Source organism: Schistocerca nitens, chromosome 4 (assembly GCF_023898315.1).
Source record: "Schistocerca nitens isolate TAMUIC-IGC-003100 chromosome 4, iqSchNite1.1, whole genome shotgun sequence".
Lineage (NCBI taxonomy): Eukaryota > Metazoa > Arthropoda > Insecta > Orthoptera > Acrididae > Schistocerca > Schistocerca nitens.
This window is the reverse complement of record NC_064617.1, coordinates 493195571-493207303: the sequence shown is the minus strand read 5'-3', so window position 1 is coordinate 493207303 and position 11733 is coordinate 493195571. Positions and strand designations below refer to the sequence as shown.

Here is an 11733-nt window from a genome sequence, read left to right as displayed (position 1 = left end):
TTATATCCCTGGTTTGTGCTTCATAATCCTCATTTTGTATCAGTTTATGAGGGTCATAGGTTCTCTTCTTCTTCTGGTGGGATTTTTTCTTTGCTAATGGGGTTAATTTAATTTTAATTTTTATCATGTAATGATCTGATCCGGTATCTGTCCCTCTCAGTACTTTCACATTGTAAATTTCCTTGTGGTAATTCTTATCCATGCAGACATGGTCCAGTTGCCATTCTCCTTTTTTCCAGTCTGGATGTTTCCAAGTTTTAAGTTTACTTGGTCGTCTCTTAAAATACTTCGACTTTGAGATCATGTCATGGTTTCTGCAAAATTCCACTAGTCTTATGCCATTTTTGTTTGTTCTTCTTTGTGCTGTCCATTTCCCTATTATGTCTCTATATCTCTTTTCCCTTCCTAACTGGGCATTGAAGTCTCCAATTAAAATTTTGATGTGATTTTTATTAATGTTATTCGTCGTTTGATCTAAGAGCTCCCAAAATTTTTCTACCTCTTCTCTGTGTTCTTTTTTATTATTTTTATCATTTGTCGGGGCATGGGCATTTATTATTGTGTACATTTTATTTGCAGCTTTTAGAGTTAATGTTGAGATCCTGGGAGATTGTGCTTTAAATTCTATTATGGACTCTATTATTTTCAGACTCACCACGAATCCTGTTCCAAATTGTGGACATTTATCTATAAATTATTAAATTTTTATTTCTGTTTGATTTCGCAAAACTTACAGAACTTAAGCCACATCTGCACAGATCACACTATGCCGCCCAAAACCAAGGGAAGAGATTTGGCACGGCACTGCATGGCTGGTGCTGGCATCAAACTGCACTATTCTGTGCAACAACAAACAAGTTCTGTGCAGGCTGATACATCAAAGGAAAAGGTTCCTTTGCAGCTCTGTTTGGACGACATTTCTCACTTTCTATTTTTTGACATGTGCAACCCCCCCCCCCCCCCCCCCACACACACACACATATACACTGAAACATTGCTGCACACCTGCGAACACTTTGTTCCATTCTGTACTGGTCTGTGGTTTGTGCTGCAAGTTTGTGCACAATGCGGCACGACTGTTCAGAAAGTAATTTATTTCAGCGAGGTTAGCTTAGTGTGACAGTGTTCAACCTGATCCTACGATTACTCTTAAAACATCTGACTACCCTCCACAAGCAAAATTTGGTTCTCTTGTTGGTTGATGCAATGAGGTAAAGGGACTAGCTGAGTGTGGTCGTACAATATGTTTTGACACGCGACAACTCACAAGCTTTGGCTTGTATGAAATACAGTTTGTGATAAAGCCAGTAATGTCACAGCCCCACAACTACCGCTGGGTGCCATACTGGATCATGGGCACATTTAATGATACCAATGGCAAAATGTTCTTTGAGCTAGATGCCAATGGAGTGAACTTCCAATGCTAATGCCAATCAACTTCACCATGCAATACACCCTATCCTCTGTATTAGGACCACCCTCATATACTGTTTCCACAGTATAAGCTCCAGCGTTGCCCTGGAGCAGTCATCTACAACCCCCCTTGTTCCTGTTTGATGGGGGCATGGGGTGGGGGATCTCGAATACTGGCCTAAAGACAATTCAAGCTCCCTCTCAGATATTGGTATAGAGACCGTACAATTGGTGGCAACAGTCCAGTCAGTGGTAGCTTTCGCTCACAAGATACTGTGGCCAGCACTAGTTGGCACACGCAAGATACTGCGGCCACAATAATGGCACTTACAAGATACTGCAGCCTGTGCTGGGGGCATCACAAGATACTGCAGCCTACACTGGTGGCACTCACAAGATACTGCATCCAGCACTAGATGGCACTTGCAAGACACCATAGTCACCGAAAGGTGGCACTCACAAGACGCTGTGGTGACTGCTATGTGGCACTCGCAAGATACAATTGTAAGCAACAGTACACAAGCACAAGACACAGCACCATGCACTCTCTGAGGTGCTTGCAACATGTGCTGTGGTGCCCTCAGTTACAGTGCATGGACAGTATTTAGGGAGCTGCATTATCCATGTCAGCTCACTCTGAATTGTCTAGCACCTTGTGACACTGGCTGACTGATCATGAAAGCCTGCCCTAGTATGTGGACACAGATTCTACAGGACTGCTGATTTGGAAGGCTTTGTAATTGGATATGATGAGTTAGCTTGGTCTGCTGTACTTTCTCATTAAGCTATACTGTTCTATTTTTCACCCTAGTGGACTATGACTCGACATGGGCAGATTACAAACTGTTTCACTTACTATACTGTGCTTCAGTTGGTAAATAAATCAGAGCATTCAAATCAGTGTTGAATACTTCAGCAATACTGACACTGTCTAACAAATGCGGGATTTTCTGCAGTGATACGGAAATGAGATTAAGGAAAAGATTGGAAAAGGAAATATTTTGTCTAGGGTATTCTATGGCACCATACTGAAACGTGGACCATAGATAGAAAGGCAGGAAGAGGCTTGATGCTTTTGAAATACGCATACAGTGGATAATAGAAAAATAAAATGGGTGAAACTGTGATAAATGAATAGGTTCTGAAGAGAGTGGTAGAATACATACAATTACAAGATGTAGCTGAATGTAGAAAATGAAACTGGATATGGTATGTACTGAGAAACTGTGAAGGGATTTTAAAATCATTTTAGAAGGATATGAGGAAGGGAAGATACAGAAAGGACTGAAATCCTGATGATCTACTCAATGGAAGCAAATATACCAACCTGAAGAAGCAAGCAATCAGTCGCAAAAACTGAGTACAGCAAGAAGCTGCTCACAGGGCAGAAAACTGATGATGATAACAATGATTGATTCTACACCAGAATTGAATGAACGTATTAAGAATGTGGAAGGTAACAATTGCTGGGCACTAATGACTATGAGTGTCATACTTTGGATTCGATTCTTTTATCCATATATTTCTTAGTATAGGTATGATGAAAGAGTCTTAGACAAGTTAGAAGCTGAAAGATTTATATATTTTGAAATTTGCTTGCTTAGAATATCTACCTATTCATTTGTTTATTGAGATGTAAATAATTACTTCTTAGTTCAGGCTATTTGTGTGAGAGGCAATTTAAGTAAATAGAAATTCTTGAAAGCATCACCTATTATACATGTGTTGATGAAGGCAGGAATAAATAAACTGTTAATGCTAACATATGGCTGCTTACTCCATTATTGACTAGAACTTAATTCACATTCATGAAGAAGGTTCTCATTTATAATTAGTTCTAAGAGACATGGTGAACATATACATGAATGAATGACTGCAAATTATACACTTACTTTGCTAGTATAAATGCTTATAACCCTGCTGATACCCTATACACAATACAACAAATCATTATTTTATGTAATATTCTTCAAACATACCGACAAAGTTCAAATTGTTTATGGATTGTAAAGTAAAATTAATGTTGCCAACTTACATGCCATGCTTGAGAATATATGAAACTACTAACAAAAATAATCAAATCACAGACAAAGCATGAGAAGCTGCATCTTATAGTTAAAAAGTATATAAGGAACTGAAGTAAATAATGAAAATTTGAGGAACTTGGACAGATACAGATCAGTAATTGATAAGTCATCACTGTAATTATATTAAAATGACAGTTAAATCTTTCCAGTCAGGCAACTGGCTTCAAAGTATAAAAATTACGAAAAAAGCTTTAAATTATCTCTCTGTTAATGCTAACAAAAAATGGTTCATCACTGTTTCTCAGTACATGGGTCTGACACGCATTTTCCACATATGGCAGCACAGTGCCACTTCAAGTCATATACTTATCCTGTATTTACATATTTGTTAGAAATCAAGAACAATCCTGCACACTGGTTGTACAGTACTGGCCAAACATTTCATATGGGAGAACAAAGTTTTTGAACTCAATAACAACTATGTGTTGTCTAACTGATTATCACACATGTTCTGAATACTCACTGGCAAATCACATCCAATATAACAGTTTCTGCTGATACAGAATGATACCAGAATTCGCCAGAATGGATCACGTGCTAAGAGAACTGGATTTCCTACAACTACCAGCAAAGCTCGTGCCCTTGTAATAGCCACATTTAATCTCTGTGGTGATGAAACAAACCCCAGTGCACGCCTAATGTCATCTTTAATATGATAAGCATTACTTCGAACTGCTGAGAGAATAGTCACCATGCGTTCTTGACCTTGAAACTCTTCTACTGAGCCAATTTTAGGAATAGATGTTTCCAACTGTTTAAGAACATCCCTGAGTCGTTTAACCTGAAACAAAAGATGAGTTTTTTACATTAGTATTAAGTTCTGTTACGTAACCACTGAAGTTTTTGTGACCACTTCTTGGCATACTGCCTCAAGCAACAGTTTTGGGTTCATTGGCTGATGGTTGTTTCATTAATAATCTTATGTTTGGCCAGAAGAAGTGGCTAGCATTCTCAAAGTATTATTCTCCATTACCCATGGAGGACTGAACTTGAGCTCATGGGTGGAAGTTGTATGTACTAATGACAAAATTGTTGGAGGGCCTTCATGTGGCCATTGTTGGCATGTCTTCTTACCATATGCCATAATTCCCTGTAAGATAGAAATTTAACCTTTTATTAGCCTGAAAGTTTCCTCTTTCTTGTTGAAGTTGTTACTGTGCTTTTAGACTGCAATTACTTCTCAGAATAGGATAAGGTCATTAGTTTTCACAGACAGAACTTGAGTTTCAGGAAACTTTATACACACGTCAAAAAAGTTTTGCATCACTGTGGTTCCGAGAGTTCTGGAACATGTACAGAAAATTGGAATAAAGATCAAGATAAACATCATTTCTGCCCCTTTTATTGCTCATGAAAATCACAAATTGCATGTTGTGCCACCATACAGCAAGACCTTCAGAGGTGGTGGTCCAGATTGCTGTACACACTGGTACCTCTAATACACAGTAGCATGTCCTCTTGCATTGATGCATGCCCATATTTGTCAAGGCATACTATCCACAAGTTCATCAAGGCACTGTTGGTGCAGATTGTCCCACTCCTCAACGGCGATTCCCTCAGAGCAGCTGGTGGCTCATGTCATCCATAAACAGCCCTTTTCAATCTATCCCAGGCATGTTCGATAGGGTTCATGTCTGGAGAACATGCTGGCCACTCTAGCCGAGCGATGCCATTCAAAAGATGTGCACGATGGGGGTGCGGTTTGTCGTCCATGAAGACAACTGCTTCACTGATATGCTGCCAAAACGGTTGCACTATCGGTCAGAGGATGGCATTCATGTATTGTACAGCCATTACGGTGCCTTCCATGACCACCAGCGGGGCACGTTGGCCCCACATAATGCCACCCCAAAACAGCAGGGAACCTCCACCTTGCTGCACTTGCTGGACAGTGTGTCTAAGGTGTTCAGCCTGACTGGGTTGCCTGCAAACATGTCTCTGACAACAGTCTGGTTGAAGGCATATGCGACACTCATCGGTGATGATGAACATGATGCCAATCCTCAGTCGTCCATTCGGCATGTTTTTGGGCCCATCTGTGTTGCGCTGCATGGTGTCATGGTTGCAAAGATGGACCTCACCATGGACATCAGGAGTGAAGTTGCGCATCATGCAGCCTATTGCACACAGTTTGAGTCATAACAAGACGTCCTGTGGCTGCACGAAAAGCATTATTCAACTTGGTGGCATTGCTGTCAGGGTTCCTCCAAGCCATAATCAATAGGTAGCGCTCATCCACTGCAGTAGTAGTCCTTGGGCGGCCTGAGCGAGGCATGTCATCGACAGTTGCTGTCTATCTGTATCTCCTCCATGTCCGAACAACATTACTTCGGTTCACTCTGAGATGTCTGGACACTTCCCTTGTTGAGCAGCCTTTCCTGGTGCAAAGTAACAATGCGGATGTGATCGAATCACGGTATTGACCATCTAGGCATGGTTGAACTACAGACAACACGAACCGTGTACCTCCTTCCTGGTGGAATGAGGGGAACTGATTGGCTGTCGGACCCCCTCCGTCTAAGAGGTGCTGCTCATGCGTGGTTGTTTACATCTTTGGGCAGGTTTAGTGACATCTCTGAACAGTCAAAGGGACTGTGTCTGTGATACAATAACCACAGTCAACGTCTATATTCAGGAGTTCAGGGAACCGGGGCAATGAAAAACTTTTTTTGGTGTGTGTGCAATGTTCTGTATCACTCAATGGGTGCTCAGGCTTGGACTGTCAGCTTGCAATTTTGTTTGTGTTCTGTTATCCTGATGTTAATGGGTTTTTCCTATCACTGTGATATACACTTTGTTGCAAGTGGGTGTTATTTAGTAATCTTCTGATTTTCTAATTGGGTTTCATTTGTTTTTGGGCATTCTGGGGCACTCATTGCTTTTCTTAGTCAGTCTAAACTATTTTCAAAGTATATGTCCAATTCTGTTAATTATGCAGGGGATGTATGGCACAAAGACAGTGGCTGGAATATCTTCTTTAAAGGTATCATTTCATCAGTTGAGGGGGTTTGTTACATTTTTATGTGGTCCATAGAATATTCATAATATCACACTCATGTCTGAGTAATGGTGCCACAAATATTCTTCTTGCACATGTTACAAGGGTTGGTAAAACACCAGCTCCTCGTACTCATTGAATGCCAGATTATGAATCAAACAGCAATTGGCTGATGGAACCAAAACAGACATGTCCAAGGCTATACATCAACGAGTTGTGTGTTTCAGTTCATGAGACAACAGATAAAAACCATACAATGTAGCTCTACATTAAAGAAAAAATTACCTAAATAGTAACAGTAATACCTGTCTTTGATATGGTGTGATGACTCCAATTTGATCAGCAGTCAGACCCAATTTGTAAAGTTTTTGGATGTACGAAGTTACAATGACAATTTCCTCTGGGTTATACCATGATGGACATTCAGCATCCTGATAGTTTGTGCCAATAACACCATGAAATACAACTGCAGGTGGTGATGAACGTGATGGCAGTATAGACTCAACTGATGCCAGAAGTTTTGCTTCATTGCTTTCTTTTTCAGATATCTGTTTTATAAACAAAAGGATTCCATGCAATCATTCAACTGCAACTTTTGAAAAATATCAATTACACACAGCATGGTTAAAAGCAACAGTCATACCCTAATTTCATTTAATGTTCTACACAAAACCCAACAATCAATTTTCATACTATGAAACACAACACGTGCATGTATGTATGAAAAATAAAAAAAAAATAAAAAAAAAAAATAATAATAATAATAAAAAAAATAACATAAAAAAACAGCTTTTTGTGTTTTAGTTGACAGTAGCACATAACTGGTTATGGAAACACCGTTCTACAGATAATTATAAACATAACTATTAAGAAGTGTGCCAAATCACTGGGAGGCTGGTAGTAGCAGCGACTAGATGTAAAATTGGACAGGTGAAATTCGACAATGGAATACACAGTACGGAAAGTAGTTTTAATGTTACTCGCTCCCTCCATTGTTGCTCTGATTGTTACCCATTAGCCAGATACTCATCATTCTTCACTAAGTCTTTTTCTACAACTGTTGCCTGATATCACACAAATATACATAGCACATTATACACTTCTGATTAAGAAACATTGAAGTTAAAAACAATTTTACATAGGTTATTAATTTTTAGGATAGTGGATTTTACAGCAAAATACATATTTTGTTCCAATATGGACCTTATTCACGTGCCACAACTCACAACAAAAGAAAACGGTGCAAAAAGAAAGAAATTTGACTTTGATTTTATCTATACTAATAACAAAACTGTAATGTCTGTATGTCTGAACAAGCTAATATGCAAAACTACTAGACAAATTTTCTCTGTATTTTCACAGGTAACTTGAGCACAGAAAATTGTATCACAGAGGAAAAAAGATATCATAATTTTAATTTTTAAGAGTTTGCTCTGTAAGTAGTTCAGATGTTTATCTTAGTGACAGCACAGTACACCAAAGAAAAAATAGATGGCACTGTTAGTTTTGTAGTACACCCAAGAATCAATTGCCGAGCCTTATCTTTCCAGTCTTCCATCACCTCCCAAAGTCCCACCATCCGGCCACAGAGGAAGATTCCCCTCGTAACTCAATACCACCCAGGACTGGAGCAACTGAATTACAACTGAATAACAGGGCTTCGACTACCTCTTGTCGTGCCCTGAAATGAGAAATGTCCTGTTCACTATACTTCCCACCCCTCCCACAGTGATATTCTGTTGTCCACTGAACCTACACAATATACTCGTTCATCCCTATGCAGCCCCTGCTCCCAACCCTTTACCTCATGACTCATACCCCTGTAACATACCTCGGTGCAATACCTGTCCCACGTCTCCTCCCACCACAAACTACTCCAGTACATTCAAAAACACCACCTATCCCGTCAAAGGCAGGGCTGTATGTGAAGCCAGTCATGTGATCCACAAGTGAAGCTGCAACCACTGTGTTGCATTCTATGTGGGCATCACAACCAACTGTCTGTCTGCATGAAAGGCCACCGACAAATTGTGGCATAGAAACAAGTGGACCACCCTGTTGCTGAGGACACCGCCAAACATGACATCCTTCATTTCAATGACTGCTTCAGAGCCTGTGGCATATGGATCCTTCCCATGAACACCAGCTTTTCTGAATTGTGCAGGTGGGAACTTTCCCTGGAGCATAATGTTCCCATAACCCTCATGGCCTCAACCTTCATTAGTCATTGTCCTCTCTCATCCACCACCATTCCCTATTCCCATTCCTGCACTACACTGTCCTCATTCCACCATCACACTCAATATTTTTACTTCTCTCGTTTCCTGTTACCCCCCCCCCCCCCACTCTCTCCCCACCTCTCCCCTGTCCCCATCTAACCTCCCGACTGCACACAGCTGCCCTATCCTCTCTCCACCTCGTCCCTGCGTGCTCCCCAGCAGCACTTCACTGTCCGCACCCGTGCCCGACTATCCCTCCTCCTCCCCACCTCCTTCTTACCGCCACCCAGTCACCACTCCCATCATTCACTGGTGCTGTTTGCAGTGCGGCATCAGTTGCCAGAGACTGCAATCATGTGGATGAGTTGCATTTGTGTGAGTGAGTGTGAGCGTGTGTGTCTCTTGTCTATTTCTGGTGAAGGCCATACTGGCCGAAAGCTTTATTTGTGACAGTATTTTTGTTGTGCCTATCTGCAACTCAGCATCTTTGCTATATGGTGAGATGCAACTTTCCTTTCCATTATATTGTTACATTCCATCCCGGATTTTCCACTGCTTGAATTTATCATGTAAATTTTGAAAGGACTCAGTTCATGTTTACGTCCACCTTTGCAAGTACACATATTGCAAATAGTTATTATTCCCTTTTTATGCTTATTTACACAAAATGTGCAGCTGTGCACTAAGACAGTATGAATGCAGAGATGTAAATATTTGCAACAAGTACATCAGGATTGGTGCATTGAGGTATGTAATGTGCTTTTACTACTAAGATAATAAATGGGACATTAAATAGTTTTTTCATAACAACCAATGAAATAGGTTTTCACTGTAACCAGATGAAGACTTCTACAGCATTCAAAATTAATTACTCAAGCATTTTTTCAAAAAAGGGGAAAAAAAGTTCTTCAATCTTAGTCAATACCGCACTATCACAGGGTTGTTGTTGTTGTGGTCTTCAGTCCTGAGACTGGTTTGATGCAGCTCTCCATGCTACTCTATCCTGTGCAAGCTTCTTCATCTCCCAGTACCTACTGCAACCTACATCCTTCTGAATCTGTTTAGTGTATTCATCTCTTGGTCTCCCCCTACGATTTTTACCCTCCACGCTGCCCTCCAATACTAAATTGGTGATCCCTTGATGCCTCAGAACATGTCCTACCAACCGATCCCTTCTTCTGGTCAAGTTGTGCCACAAACTCCTCTTCTCCCCAATCCTATTCAGTACCTCCTCATTAGTTATGTGATCTACCCATCTAATCTTCAGCATTCTTCTGTAGCACCACATTTCAAAAGCTTCTATTCTCTTCTTGTCCAAACTATTTACCGTCCATGTTTCACTTCCATACATGGCTACACTCCATACAAATACTTTCAGAAATGACTTCCTGACACTTAAGTCTATACTCGATGTTAACAAATTTCTCTTCTTCAGAAACGATTTCCTTGCCATTGCCAGTCTACATTTTATATCCTCTCTACTTCGACCATCATCAGTTATTTTGCTCCCCAAATAGCCAAACTCCTTTACTACTTTAAGTGTCTCATTTCCTAATCTAATACCCTCAACATCACCCGACTTAATTCTACTACATTCCATTATCCTCGTTTTGCTTTTGTTGATGTTCATCTTATATCCTCCCTTCAAGACACCATCCATTCCGTTCAACTGCTCTTCCAAGTCCTTTGCTGTCTCTGACAGAATTACAATGTCATCGGCGAACCTCAAAGTTTTTATTTCTTCTCCATGGATTTTAATACCTACTCCAAATTTTTCTTTTGTTTCCTTTGCTGCTTGCTCAATATACAGATTGAATAACATCGGGGAGAGGCTACAACCCTGTCTTACTCCCTTCCCAACCACTGCTTCCCTTTCATGTCCCTCGACTCTTATAACTGCCATCTGGTTTCTGTACAAATTGTAAATAGCCTTTCGCTCCCTGTATTTTACCCCTGCCACCTTTAGAATTTGAAAGAGAGTATTCCAGTCAACATTGTCAAAAGCTTTCTCTAAGTCCACAAATGCTAGAAACGTAGGTTTGCCTTTCCTTAATCTTTCTTCTAAGATAAGTCGTAAGGTCAGTATTGCCTCACGTGTTCCAGTATTTCTACGGAATCCAAACTGATCTTCCCCGAGGTCGGCTTCTACTAGTTTTTCCATTCGTCTGTAAAGAATTCATGTTAGTATTTTGCAGCTGTGGCTTATTAAACTGATCGTTCGGTAATTCTCACATCTGTCAACACCTGCTTTCTTTGGGATTGGAATTATTATATTCTTCTTGAAGTCTGAGGGTATTTCGCCTGTTTCATACATCTTGCTCACCAGATGGTAGAGTTTTGTCAGGACTGGCTCTCCCAAGGCCGTCAGTAGTTCCAATGGAATGTTGTCTACTCCCGGGGCCTTGTTTCGACTCAAGTCTTTCAGTGCTCTGTCAAACTCTTCACGCAGTATCGTATCTCCCATTTCTTCTTCATCTACATCCTCTTCCATTTCCATAATATTGTCCTCAAGTACATCGCCCTTGTATAGACCCTCTATATACTCCTTCCACCTTTCTGCTTTCCCTTCTTTGCTTAGAACTGGGTTTCCATCTGAACTCTTGATGTTCATACAAGTGGTTCTCTTATCTCCAAAGGTCTCTTTAATTTTCCTGTAGGCAGTATCTATCTTACCCCTAGTGAGATAAGCCTCTACATCCTTACATTTGTCCTCTAGCCATCCCTGCTTAGCCATTTTGCACTTCCTGTCGATCTCATTTTTAAGACATTTGTATTCCTTTTTGCCTGCTTCATTTACTGCATTTTTATATTTTCTCCTTTCATCAATTAAATTCAATATTTCTTCTGTTACCCATGGATTTCTACTAGCCCTCGTCTTTTTATCTACTTGATCCTCTGCTGCCTTCACTACTTAATCCCTCAAAGCTACCCATTCTTCTTCTACTGTATTTCTTTCCCCCATTCCTGTCAATTGTTCCCTTATGCTCTCCCTGAAACTCTGTACAACCTCTGGTTC

At 40.4% G+C, this 11733-nt stretch overlaps 1 protein-coding gene across 3 annotated transcripts in view; it reads right to left on the bottom strand.

Annotated features, from left to right (window-relative positions):
* Window positions 1-3686: 3686 nt before the first annotated feature.
* LOC126251369 (probable RNA helicase armi) overlaps window positions 3687-11733 on the bottom strand; it is a 56322-nt gene continuing 48275 nt past the window's right edge. For 2 of the 3 annotated variants that reach the window (XM_049951751.1, XM_049951752.1), the window contains 2 exons: window positions 6804-7046; window positions 3687-4281 (listed from right to left, as the gene is read on the bottom strand). In XM_049951751.1, the coding sequence (XP_049807708.1) occupies window positions 3919-4281; window positions 6804-7046 (606 nt within the window). In that variant the 3' untranslated portion in view covers window positions 3687-3918. Of the gene's footprint in view, window positions 4282-6803; window positions 7047-11733 lie in introns of those variants that run through there. The other variant, XR_007545728.1, reaches the window with a different exon arrangement.